Genomic DNA, 14,567 nt, shown 5'->3' on the forward strand with positions numbered 1-14,567 from the left:
TGTATTGTGTGCAATGTATACTGTGTCTCTACATGTAGTGGGTATGTATTTTGCACGTAGGTGTAATACTTATAGTGTATCGAAGGTTCCCCATGAGTTCTTCTGGGAGTTGTTTGGTTTTGATTGCAAACTCTGTGGAGCAGCAGCCAGGTTTTCGGAGTCTGGTACAGAGCTCAGCCCACTGTCAGCTTTAGCAAAGAACAAACCCTGGGCTCCCTCTGCTCTCTGCGGGACATGTCCTGAGCCAGCCCCGGACCCTGTCATATAGCTAATGTGGGTGACCCCAACTACCGCCCGGGTGCCGGACGTTCCCTTTCTCCCCAGAGAGGGCGGAACGCGGAGAGAGCCCGGAACGGTCGCCGCGGAATCCGTGTTGCCGCGGGGGCGCTATTGGGAACGGACCGGGGGTGTGCGAAGGGAACAGGGAAGCCATGGCCGGTTCCGCGGCTGTCGCTGCCCCGGGGCCCAGCGCCCCCCGGAGGCTGAATGTGAACGTGGGGGTCCTGGGGCACATCGACAGCGGCAAGACAGCGTTGGCCCGGGCGCTCAGCACGACCGGTTCCACCGCCGCCTTCGACCGGGCCCCGCAGAGCCGCGCTCGGGGCATCACCCTGGACCTGGGCTTCTCCTGCCTCCGCACCCCGCTGCCGCCGCACCTGGGCCCCGGCCCTGGCGAGCTCCAGCTCACCCTGGTGGACTGTCCGGGACACGCCTCCCTCATCCGGACCATCATTGGCGGTAAGCAGGGGGGCGCGACAGGCCCCTGAGCGAGATTGTGACTCTGGAGGGGCGGGGGCTTCTCCCCCGCCCATGTCAGGGGATCTGCTCTGTAGGGAGAAGTGAATCCTGTATATATGTGTGTGTGTGTGTGTGTGTGTGTTTGGGGGTCTCGCCTCCACTGTGTACATGTGGGTATCCTTTCCGAGGATGCAGAGAGCGGGTCGGGTGGGGGAGTTGGAAATGTAAAAAAGTAAAGTTTGTCTTGTGTGCGGTGGGAGGGTTTGAAGAGCTGGGAGTTGCCTCCTGCCGGGGGGGGGGGGGGGGAGGGTTAAAACTACCTAAACAGGTGACAAATCCTTCTAGTGGAGACATGGTTTATACCAGCAAAATTACGTTTTTGTTGTTATAACTTTCTATACTAGGGCTTTTGCCAGTATAACAATATCATGAAAAGTTACACCCCTAACCAATGTTACTGTGCTAGCAAAAGTGTAGCCCTGCCTTATGTGGAGTCAAAAGAGCTTATTCCTGTAGTGGAAAAGGAATAAGCTATGCTAAAGACAACCTCACACTGATGTAACTACTCCACACCAGGGTTCATATTGGTATAACTTTCTGTAAAAATTCACACCCCGAACCAAAATATTTTTATTGATACAAAAACTGCATGTAAACCAGTCAGTTTTGTTTATAGTAATGTGTTTGTTTTTTAAACATTTCTTTATTGATGGAAAGGATGTGAGAGTATTCATGGACATAGTTACAATTTCTCTCTCAAATTTCTTGAACTCTCCCTCATTTAAATTGTCAGAGGTTGGCAGTCCTGCTGCTGAAGTGTTCATATATAACTTGCTAGAAATTCAGATGCAAAACTCCTACCTAGATTGAGATGTTCTTAACATTTGTCAGACTATAGTGTTAGAAGTACTGTGTACATTTCAATTCTTTTAAAATGTTTTCCTTGAAAGCAAATTTGAGGTAAAGGAGACTGACTTATTCCAGCAGCACATTTTAAAATAAACTCACATTGTTTTTTGGGGGATTTTGACTTCAGCTCAGTTTGTGAACTCTGAAGTAAAGGAATTTGAGATCACTGCATCTTCTAACCATTGTAGAACTTCAGTGATGTAAAAGCATATTGAAGAAAACCTGATTTGGAAGTTTGTGGTTGAAATTACTCAAAGATCCAGGTTTCAGAGTAGCAGCCGTGTTAGTCTGTATCCGCAAAAAGAAAAGGAGTACTTGTGGCACCTTAGAGACTAACAAATTTATTTGAGCATAAGCTTTCGTGAGCTACAGCATCCGATGAAGTGATTTGTAGCTCACGAAAGCTTATGCTCAAATAAATTTGTTAGTCTCTAAGGTGCCACAAGTACTCCTTTTCTTTTTTCAAAGATCCAGATTATTGTAAACCCAAACACTTATCAGTAAGTGCTGGAGAGAAGTTCTTTTGAGGTTTAGATTAGTGTTAGGTTTATTTTTGCATGTATTGTTTAGCTGTTTCTATATTTTCTTGTATATTGTTGTTCCTTTAATATTTGTAAATATTGGTGTGTTTTTTAATCTCTTGTTTCGTGTTACCTAGTTATGCAGCTTAAGTTGATGCTCTTTGAGACACAAAGCTTTTAAAAGAAATTGGCACAGGAACGAAATATTCTGTCCTGAGAAATCACACAATTATGTGGCAAGGTGATGCTAGCATATGAAAAAGGAACCCCCTAAAAACAAACATACACACTTTTAAAAAGTGATTTTAGTGCTCATGAAAGGTGCCATCCCTGAAGACTGCTATTCTATGGATATAAGGTACAACATGAGCAGTCATAGTGCTAACTTATCACACAGTGACCCAGTTGATGATCCTTATTGCTAATCTATAGGGACCTTCTTTAGAGGGGAGATTAGTACATTTCTCATGCCTTTTCTGTCCTTAGTCTCTTTTCAAATTGCGAGACAGAGAACCAGTTAGTGGGGCAGTTTTACGATGTGGTCACGCGTTTCCTGGGAGCTGGATTGGGACCTACCAACTAATTTCATGTAGTCCACTGGAAAAACACTTTTTTGACAGATGTGCTACTTGCAAATGGTGCCAGTGATGCGCACAACCATAATACCGACTTGTATGTATGTCATCCTGGATAGATGAATAGAAATTATTTATTGCTTGAGTTCATCAGCAGTAAAACCCTCTGCAGTTCAGTTCAGCTGTTTTGTTACTCTGCAGTTACAAGGGGAGGGCGACTATTGGCTGCATTTAGCCCACAGTTGTGCTTTGTTTCACAGCAAAGGTGCCTGATAATTTACAGAAATACTGATTATTTACTTTATGGGGAACTAAGTTGTTCTTGTGAACAGGACAGTTCTTGTTGAGGTCTCTGTGTAGAAACTTTCGTTTAGGCTTTGCTCTCTGTGGGGAAACTACTAAGATCTGAGAGAGCCAAACTTTCTCTGGAACTGTTATCTCTGGGAGGAATACTTAGGAGGGCACTAGAAAAAAATAGTTTTCATAATCTGTGCAGTGTTCAAAAATCACACTCCCTTACCTATTAATTGATAGCATGGAGTTGTCATTTGTTTCTTTTCTATTGGTTTTTAAAAGAAACTGTGATTGTTTGATCCCGACTGTCAATATTGGCCAAATATAACAATTACAATTTCTGTAATCTGACCTGTGCTAGTGGACCTGTGCATAACCCTAGTGGATCAGGGCCCAAATAACACCTGATTTATTTCGTAATCCATGTTTAAAATGGTTCAGTCCATAGGTACCAGTATTGCCAATTCCATCTGTTCAGAAATCAGGCCACCAAATCCTGAGATTTTAAAAATAATACATTTTTGTTTGTTTTTATCTGCCTTTAGTGTTGTGCCTTTAGAGTTCAATCTTTTCCCTCCAACCATGGAGCGTAGTGACTTATTTATTTTTTTTTTTAAATTAAAGCTGAGATTCTCTTGTAAGTGTGGGACTCCATGCTTTAAGTAAAACATTGACTATTGTGAGACTTGTTATAAAATCACGATAGTTGGAAATACTAAGGTACTTTTGTGCGAGTGCTTTATAAAACATCATTTACTTCAAAAATTGACCTCACTGTAGGATTAGGTAGGAGGAGAAAAGACCAGTTTAAATGCAAATATCTTTAAATACATCAGACATAGGACAGGTAAATAGATATAGATATTGTTATACCCAATCTACGGACAATAATCTCACATGGAGGTTGCGAAGCTTACTGTTTGTAAACTACGTAGAGATTCCTAGATGAAAGGTGTTATGTGGGCCCAAAATATTATTTGTTTTATTATTTAGTATATTCTATTTGAAAGTTTTCTCTGAGTGGCAGCTCCTCTTTAAAGGGATGATTGAAACAACCCATCCTTTAAAATCATGTTGTATCTTGCTAATTATTTGAAAGGGAGTTTTCATAGCTGAATCCTGTATTCTTGCCTATTCCTCCTGTTATGCAGGGTGGTGTTGACCTTGCAAATACTTTTCATGACAACATAAAAGAAGTGTCACTGGAGATGAAACCTTGGTTTAAACGAATGCAGAATATTTGAGCAGTAACCAAATAAAAGAAAAATGGAAGATGGAAGTCATATTTCATTCTGTGTGGTTGCATCTTTCTTCTTATAAAGCTTGCCCTTGAGAGCAAAACATATCAAGTTTTAAATCAAAGAATATTTTACCTACATGCTAGGAATAGAAAACGTTAATTCCAGTCATGTTGCATTCTTAAGGTTTTAGCTGGAAGGTTATAGTCAAGGTTGGAATGAAATGGTGGGTATAACTTTTTCCAGTTAGACTTCTTAATTACTTTTTAGTTCTTAATTTCACTTATGCCCCAACAATATCAGTTTGTTCTCAGACCATAGACACCAGCAGTGAAGTGGTAAGGCATTCTGAGTAACTGCATGCTGAGGAATATATCATGGATTTTACTTAGTTTCATTATTCTCCTGTACAGTGCAGCTGCAAGTGTTATAACTTATCTTCCAGTGCCCACTTGTGTGCTAGGTGCCTCACATTATAAATAAGAAATAATCTCTGCACTGAAAAAAAATTACTAAAAGGCAACAAATACAATAGTTTGAGGATGCTGGGTGAGTTACAGCAATATGGTCATGTTATTACTCTGTGAAGACATGCATGGGATTCAGTATATATTAAAATGCACAGTTTAAATATATATTTTAAAAATGTCTTTGACATACTTCTTGTGGGTGTCATGGTAAAAGTGGAACTTCACATCTACATTACAACACACAGTTATATATGACAGAGAAGGGAGACAAATGATATGCTTGTCAGGGCTCCCCTATGAGCAGTAAAGTCTTAGGCTGCCTTTGAGTTGTTGAGCACAGAATGGCTGCTACAATTACGTGCTCAGTCATTGTACAACCACTGCTTAGCCTTTACTTTTGAAAACAATACATGAATATGGTTAAAACTGATTTTTGCTTACAATAGGACTGATTTGTATAGTTCCACTTTTTTTTCCTGTAGTGGGAAGGTTGCTTGTCATATAACCAAGACCACCACTGCTGTTTGGCCACTTAGTGGTAAAGATGCTTGATAATGGTCTCTTTTTTTTTATTCGTGTAGCACTGGAAAAGCATATAGGGTAATTTGCAGTAGATGAGGGTTACTAAACAAAGAATCAAAGCCCTGAAAAACTTAGTCTTGAGGTGCATTTTTTAGCTTGTATCACAAACAGCAAAAAGCTCATCACAATTACATGACTAAAATTCCATCTCACATAAGTAATTGAGCAATTCTCTGCCATTTTACACATTGTCTGTTTTTCTCTATAATTGCAGCATCTATTTCCTTGCCAGGTTCACATACAGCAAAAGGGCCCTGTGACTGGAATGAGAGGGTAATTCCAGGAGTAATTCACTCTCTCCTTGACCAGCTCATGCTTGTTTTCAATACTGAGGCTATGCCATTTGACAGACGTGGTGGTGGGATATGGAGTGATTTTTTTAAAGGTTAATACACAGGTTTAGGCTGTTGCGGGATTTTACTCCATGTGGGCGAGTCTGTGTGATGCTGCTGCTTGTTTTGAGATTTTGTTTTGGTATTGACAATGAGCTTTATAGATTTTCATGAAGCTGTCATTATCTTCCTCAAAGGAGCGGGACTCATACGTGTGTGTTGTACTCTAAAAGGCCTATGCATCCGGTAGGGTACTGAATGGTTTTTCAAATGAGTTCAGCAGTAGGGGAAACCTGCAGAGAGGTTATAGAAGTTAATCTTCCAGAAGACATTCAATCCCCATATTTCATTTTAAGACCACTTTGTGTAGCAATGTAGTTTAACCAGTAGCAGATTTCTTACTTGCTGTTGGTTAATTTCATGCCCTACAAAGGGTCAGCACACTAACACAGAAGAACATGATTACCTCACCCTAGCTCCCCTTTAACCCTGCATGCATACAGTGAGGGATAGTGAATTGTTTATTTTAGGTAAGTAGTTTTCAGATGCCCTTTATCTACTTGATTTTGAATGAACTGAGATGACTTCTCAAAGAACATTTAAAAAATAGATTTTGTTGGTTTTTTTTCCTCTGAAGTTTAAAGAGTAGTCTTATAGAGTTTTAATCAGAAAGTTACTGCTTGACCCTGGTTGTCTAAACCTGCAGGGGAAATTTTGACAAACTTGTAGTTTCATAATCCTTATGCCTGTCTGAACCTTTGACCTGTTTACTTCATAACCAGAGGTTCATTGTCACCATTTGTCCCAGCAGTTCCTTTCAAAAAAGCCTGCCTTGCAAGTGTCTGTTTCCACTTTGCTGCTGTGTTCTCTTAAGGAAGGGTATTAATTCATACCTGATACATTGAAGGGGCCAGGACTTTTGAACTCTCACAAGAGCTTGGGGAGGGGGAAATGAGCATAGCAGAAGCATGTCTTGCAGATGCAAATGACTACAATGAAAACAGTCTAGGGAGATCAAGGGAAACATGGGCATGGTACCAAGGTTCAAATTTGGTCAGCTAGAGATTATTTGTAAGATTAACGTAGCAGTACTTTTGTTGTTGTTGTTACAAAATGTTTATTTTGATGTAAGATATAATTAATATCTATGCACATAAGGTACACCAACCTTGCAAAATTGCAATGAAAATATGCTGACCTATTAGTACAAAATCTACTTGCCCATCTTTGATGATGATAAAATTGATACCTGTTTTACTGCAGATTAGTGGACAAGTAGAATTTTGCAAGACTGCTATCATCAAAGATTTGATCTCTGGTCTTACTGTTCTCACACATGCTCCATAGGGAGCGGAGACCATATGGGCTGCAAAGATAGCAAAAGATGCTCAGTCCCTATGGGGATGAAGACCAGGAAAGGAAGGCGAGCCTTTGCTGCTCTACGGCATCCCCTTTAGCAGACTGCTGTTTGGCAGAGTAAGGTGTGGCACTGATGCACCCTGAAAGAGCTATCCAGTAGTACTTCCTCAAGATGATAGAGGCTGGAACAATTGGCCTTCAGTGGGAGTATTTTAGGAGGGAAAATAGGGTGGATCTGCTACCCCCATCAGGGGAACTAGAGCCTGCTTGGGAGGGAAAGATGTTCCTTTTAAGAATACATACTCAATATTGTTTTTAGCTTTTTTTTTAATAATAGTACAATGTCCATGTAATAAGTTTTTATAGTTACTGAGCAGGTTGTCCTAAATCTACTTGCATGTGCTGCAATCCATCCACCATATTTTTTACCCCGGCCTATTGTGGAACAGTACTTAATTGTAACTCTCCACCGACTGTTATAATGAGATTGGCTGTTTGAATACTGTTACATAAAAGTCCAATTAGTGAACAGGGAAAGTAGTTCTGTGTAGCTGTCGTAAAAGCTTTCTCTTGTCTAAATGAGTATTTCTGATTACATTTGCACATATGCCAGAGGGTGTTACTCTGGTAGCCTAATGGCAGAGTTCTTCCCAAGCCATATGAGAGACCTAAATTTGAAAGTAGGCCTTTTGCTCCTTGGACTTGTAGAGGTTAGGAATGCTATGGGAGCAGCGTGTTCTTCCTTGTTGAAAAGAGTGCCTTTCATTGCTCAATAGCAACCATTCTGGTCAGTTAAACAAGCAGTGCGGTAAGCTCTGGGAGGACCCTTGGCCACCAGCTTGAGTTGAGGGTGGTGGTTGTAATGAGCTTTGTGGGTGGTGTGAAAGTATAAAATGGGAGACCTAGGACTCTGGGTGAGGGAGGGGTAGTTTATTTTCTGAAGCTGCATAGTGGTTGGCACTTTTGAAATATTCTACTAGTCTGAAAGGGTTCAAACATTTCTCTTAGTTGCTAGTACTTTAAGTGTTTTCTGAAACGCACACTAAGGTTCCTATATCCAGCATGCGTATAAATGGCTTACATGTGCAATATAGTTGCACTCCAAAAACTGTCTAATACAGTTTCAACTTTATTTTTTAAACTAAATCCCTTCTCTCAAAACTAAAATTTAGATTAAAAAAAATAATTTTACAGTATTCTTCTAGTGCCTAACATTTGTATGACAACTTGGAGGAGTAACTTTACTGAATTTTTAAATGAAAGAAAGTGTATGGTTTGTTTGGTTTTTGAGTGCAGATATGAATGCATAAAGAAGAGGTAAAGGAGGTTGCTGGTATAAAATAGTTGCTTGCTTTTAAAAAGAAACAAAATGCAGCCTTCTCTACTGGACATTATAGTGCACAAGAGGGCAGTGTTTGCTTGCAATGCAGGATCTTTATGATAAATGTATAGGGTCAGCCTAAATGTAGTGACCCCAATTTTAAAATGAGACAATGCATAGGGTCCATAGTCACTCAGAACTCAAACATAGCCTAACTCTTCTCCCCCCTCCCTCCAATGATTCATTCTTCTTTAGATGTCTTTGTAGACATTTTGATGTCTACGACCTTGATAGTGTTTGTACTTCTTAAACAGTAAGCAGTTTGGTCTGTTGTCTTGTACATTACATGGCAGAGGCTAAGTAGCATCTATAACTGAGGCAAAACAGCTGCCTTTCAATTAAAAGCAATGTGATTGTGAGGATTCTTCCCCCCCAAAAGGGTCAAATGTTGTGTGTGGGTTTTTTATGTTTATGTAAATACTATCTGACTTGACTCGTAAATGAATTAAAGATGTGGAAACCCTGGTACTGGGTATTAACACGCGCACACCTGCATTTTTACCTTAAGGTCATATAACAAATAAGCAAAAGCAAGGAAATTGCATGTTGTTACTCCTAAGTCCATTCCAAACTCCTCCTGTGTTGCCTAGGAATTGCAACATGAGGGTTGGAATAATCACGAGGCCTCTCTTTTACACTGGTATAGTGGGAGATTTTAAAAATAGAGCAGTGGCCTTGACATGGAATTTGCCTGGTGTTTTCAATTGTATCATAATTTCAGTGTTCGAACATAAAATTTTGTTGTGCATTAGTTTCATTTTCATTTTAATGTATGTATATAAAATACCTTGGTTTGACTATCTGACCAGTTTTGTGTGCATGCAGGTCTTATGGTCTGAAGTCTGTTGCTGCCAGTTTATAGACTTGGAGTTTATGGTTTTCTTATGAGGAGCTACAGATCCAACAAAATCCTAAACTCTGAGCTTTAACTTGGAAATAATAGTAGAGAGTAAATCCAGAAGATTTTTCCTTATTTTTTAAGGGTTTATGGATATGACAAAGGATAAGACCAGCAACTCTTTGGAGTTATACTGTGTAATCACATGCTTTTCTGGGTATAGATGGAACACTATCAGAAATATGATTTTATATATATATATATATATATATATATATATATATATATATATATATATATATATATATATAAAATGAGCATTGCACAATTAATCTCAATATACTGCACATCTTGATTTTGAAGTTGTGGTTTCTGTTATGATTTAATGTACATCTTAAATGTAAATTCTAAACAAGAGTGGTTTTATTAAATTACTTTCTCTGGTTTACATGTCAGATGTGCTACTACTAATCAAGAGCTGTTTTGTGTGTGTGTACATACTTGCTGATGTACAGCAAAACCACACTTTGCTATTTGCCACAAAAATACAAAACTTCTCAGGAAACATTTAATAACCAAGCACTGTAGACTTGCCAACTAAGACTGCTACTTGTTCATTCATTCTGTTGAGTTAAAAAACAAAATTTCTTTGTTCCATCATGCTGTGTACTAGCATTCACAGAATAACTACATAATCTGTCACCCCTGCCCCTTTTTGCTGCTTGTCTGAAATTAGTTTGTAGGCAGTTTGGGGCAGTGATCAAGATTTTTATCTATTAGGTGCTGTTAAGATAAACAACAATATAGTGATTTCTTATGTTAAGAGCTTGTTACTTTCTTAAAATCTAGTACATTTTATTTACAATATAAAATATTTTAGTAATTAAAATTACAGTTATCAAAACAAATTAACAAATACATTTTTCAATGTTGCATTTTTGGTGGTGGTGAATGTGTTCATTTGCTAAATGGCACAATTTAGTAATTCACAATAGTCTCCCAGTCATCATTGTGAATTAGCAAGCTTCTGCTGTATTCATGCACAGACATCCTGTAGCTTGGTTTGGAGACTGCCCTCAATTAGAAGCTGCTAGATATAGTTATAGTCTATATGATACAGTACTTTTATTAGAAAACAAGTTGGGATTTTATATACAAGTGCGACTAGTTTCACTTGGAGAAGGCATGGGCCTACTTTCCTGAGTGTGTTTCTCCTTTCCTCCTGTGTGGTGGGTTTTTTTTTTTTTTTAGCCTTACAAATAATCATGTCTGCTCATGGTATCCTTTGTTAGAAGTGCTTATTTTTTAAACAAGATCATGGATGGTAAAATAAGAGAGCATAGTTTTAAATAAGATGTGCAACATGTCTTCCAAAAATGTCATCTAATAAAGAAAACAAACCCAAAGTCCCAAATTTCCATTGGAGTTAAAGCCCATAAATAGAATAAAAAGTTGTTTTTGTGTGTAGCAGCTAGTTGTTTTCTATCTTGGATCCCTGAGGCAGGCCTGGCAAGCTGAAGAGCAAGGACAGATGTTCTTCAGTGGTAATTTCCAGCTGGATTCTTGAATGCATTATGTACTGTGGGTCACAGCTCATAATGGAGCAAAACTGAGTGAGAATTCCTGCAAAGAAAGATTTGAACAACCCATAGGATAGATATGATGAGAAAGATACTGTGCATTCTGTTAGAAAATGTTTTCAGTGCTTTCTGTAAAATTCAGATTAAATAGCCATTTTGAAGTGCTCCCTTTAAGCAGTTAGCTTCCATAAGCATTGCAGGCAGAGTAAATACCAATAATTCTTATTTCCCATCTTCTTATCAGTACTTCTACCAAAATGTTCTTGCACAGCCTATCTAATCTCGTCAAGTGAACATCAAATGATTAGTGTCAGCTCCCAATTTGAATTATGATCTCTGTTTCAAAACCAACCTGACTAGTTCTGCATTAGATTATAATTATCAGCATTACCAGCATCGGGGTGGTTGTGACCAGACAAACTCCTATATATGTGTGAATGTGACAACACAAGAAGAGTAGGTGAATAGTGAAGGAAAAGGAATAGATGAAAGAGGAAAGTTTTAAAAACAGTGGTGTTGAGCATGCTTTTGTATTTGGGGAGAGGGGTTTCTCAGGGGTATAAGCATCAGATTTGAAATACTTGCATTTGAATCCTAGTAGGGTCAACTTCCCATCAAATTTTTTCTGAAAGAGATGAGTTTCCATCAGCTAACTGTTTGCTGAGGTGTGATTTGTTTTTGTACAAAACTTGAATTTTTTTTGTCTTTTTATCCACTTCTTGGCATTGTGGAAAAAGTGAATCTTGACACTTCTTCACCCACCCCTGAAGTCCGAAGTTATTCCTTCCTATGGACTTCCTGGCATGTTCAGGCTTCTTTTTCTTCGATGGTATGCTTTTCAGCCTTCCTGTTATGTGTTGTGCAGTACCCAGCACATCTTTGGCCATCAAGAAATAAAAGCTGAGATTGTGTCTGCTCTGTGTGAATCTTGTGGCACTTTTTTCATAAGAGCAGGCGTTTACCTTGATTTGTTTGCTTAAAGTTTCTCCTTCTCCCAGTGCTGTGCAATGTGTTGTGTACCAGGTGGCCATATTTCAATAGTGAAGTGATTCCTGCATGTATAAAATTTGAAAAGTGCTTTGAGAACTTCTGAGATGAAAAAAGCTAGGGAAATGTAAGAGAGTGATGTTTTTAATAACACCGTCCAATTTAAATTGAGCTGGGTGGGCAGGGGAGAAATGACTTTTTGTCCCAGATACGTATTCATTCTTAAAGTCTACTTTTGTTATAAAAAGCCGCCCCCCCCCTTTCCCTTCCTGCTACTGCAGTCAGCATTATCGTACTGGAAAGAAAGTTTCCAGAGTATGCAAAAGCTGCTTTGCAAAGAAAGAAACAAAATTATTGTATTTTTTTGTGATTGAGAAGAGGGGGCAGGGAAAATAGATTCCTTGTACTTTGCTGTTACGCTGGACAGAAGACAAAGCCCAGTCTCTCTTGCTGACTAATGTCATCATTGGTGGGGTTTTTTCCCCTACAGAGCAATTTTGTCTCCATTGAGACCCCCACAGCCATTGGCAAGTCCATGCCCCGAGATTAAATCTCATGCTTGGGTGAAATTCTAATGACTGTAATTGTTTCCTCTTTTCAAGTCTGTGGTCCCGTCATCAAAGACCGGTACGGAAATTATGCATTTATGTTGTAAAAATGAGGTCACGATTACCTGAACCTGCGGTTGACTTTAGGGGATTCTATGTGGTGTTCTGGCAGTGGTTATCCACCTTCACATTCTAGTATGTTGAAATGATTTAAAGCGTGGCTTTAAAAAATCGTATATATAAAATAATAGAGGCATGCCTCAGTCTGCTTTGGGTTTACATGCTGTTATAAGATATAAATCATTACTGGATTATTGATTCCATTCAGTGGAAGGGCAGTGATAGAGGTGATGACAGTAAACGATCAGAGCACAGTCTGAGCAAAAGTGGAGGAAGAAGCAAGTGAATGTGGAATAGGATAGGTTTGTTGTGAATGGAGTGGGGAAAGAGTAATGTCCCAAGGTGGTACAGTTATGTAATGGGGTATTTAACAGGAATCAGTGTGGTATTACAAGAAAGTTTGCTGGGTGCTGTGCCCATAACAAAGGCCTGATAACTGCAAAATGCTAAGTACATCTTGTGAAATGTGAGTGCTGTCAACTCTTTGTTTTCACTATTCACTGGAGTTACTCAGTATCTTGCAAGATTGCACCAGAGTGACAGTGCCTCTGTTGGAGGCAGCAGTTGTGGAGTAGAGAAAATACTGTACTGTTTTGAATGCGTATATTAATGTAAACCATAATTGATACAGAAATCTCTGATGCATTGTTACAGTGAAGAATTTAAACAGTTGTCAAAAATTAAAGTTTTGCTTCCTACAACAACTATAATTTGGTCTTCTTAAGCACATGTAGTATAGTATTTTGTAGAGTTAATTAGCCCAACCCTGCAAAGTCAGTGCGAATTGAAGATTCTCATCTCCTTGTGGGATAAGATCCTGAATTATACTACATTTCTGCCTTAATGTATGTATACAGTGTGGTTAAGTAACAGTTACTCTGGGAACTTTATCTTTGAATTTTCTGACTTTTTTTTTTTGTTTTTAAACTACAAATAAGATTAACTTTTTGCATTGATTTCCTTGTTTTTATGGCAGTATGGGGGAAAAATCTGTGATTACACATTGAACAGTGTAACACTTATTTCATTTTGTGAATTGCGATTCAGATAAACACTGCATTTTTTTAAAACTAACTTTATCACATTCAACATATTGATAATGCATAGCTAATTATGGCTCTCTTGGTATATGCATACTCTGAAAATTTACTGGGAAATCAGATAGTATGCATGAATACTATATGATTTTTAAATTATTTCTAGATCATGTCAAAGGATTTTGACTCACAGATTTCACTAGGGATTAAGGGAAAAACATCCAAACTTTGGATACTTCAAACTAAGTACCCAAGTCTGTATTTAGACACTTACTTAAGTGACTTGTTATTTTTTCCCCAAAGGCACTGAGCTTCAGTATCTTCCACTGATTTCAGTGGGAGTGACAAGTGCTTAACATTTCTGAAAATAATACTGCTTATTTAGGTGACTAACTTTGGGCACACAAGTTTGGCCTATGTCTGACAATATTGTAGTTTTTGGATTTATTAGACTGTCCCCTCCTCCACTTCCACCAAGTAGCTGAAGTTTTTTTAGAGCATGAAAAAAAACCTCCCCCCATAATACAATGTACATCTTTGTGTTTTCACTAAGAAAATAAACACTTAAAATGATCATGATATATGTATACATGCGTGAGTATCTGCATAACTGTGATATTGCCAGTGCCAAACATTCAATAATCATGAGTCAGACTCCACAAAATTAGAAGTTTAAAAAAATGTTTTGGATTTTTTGTCTGCCTTTTGGTTTTTGAGTCTTTACAGTACACTGGGATCAAATTTTCATGCTTTTCTCTGCAACCATGGGGACTAGAAACTTGTTTTTAAATAAAAGCTGAGATTTGCTTATATTCACATCTCCAGGAAATGGGGCATTATTACAAGATCTATAGTAAAATCATGAGTTATCAACACTTTAACCATATATCTGTAATTGTGCTTACTCTTTCCTTTACCTGGTCCACTCGTAACTCTGAGGTTTTACCGTATTTTCAAAAGTGTAAGCTCTTGACTCTTTAAAAAAAACCCAAGCAAACTGTTGTTCCTGAGTAAAAGTTAGAATATGGAGATTCAGCTTTAATTTTCCTTTGAAATTA

The 14,567-nt window shown here is 38.6% G+C and overlaps 1 protein-coding gene across 1 annotated transcript in view; it reads left to right on the top strand.

The window, feature by feature from the left end:
* The first annotated feature begins 402 nt into the window (after positions 1-402).
* EEFSEC (eukaryotic elongation factor, selenocysteine-tRNA specific) overlaps positions 403-14,567 on the top strand; it is a 167,710-nt gene continuing 153,545 nt past the window's right edge. Inside the window, exon 1 of the mRNA XM_074957655.1 lies at positions 403-738. Within this exon, the coding sequence (XP_074813756.1) occupies positions 432-738 (307 nt within the window). The 5' untranslated portion in view covers positions 403-431. The remainder of the gene's footprint in view (positions 739-14,567) is intronic.

This window comes from Natator depressus, chromosome 7 (assembly GCF_965152275.1).
Source record: "Natator depressus isolate rNatDep1 chromosome 7, rNatDep2.hap1, whole genome shotgun sequence".
NCBI classification, from domain to species: Eukaryota; Metazoa; Chordata; order Testudines; family Cheloniidae; genus Natator; species Natator depressus.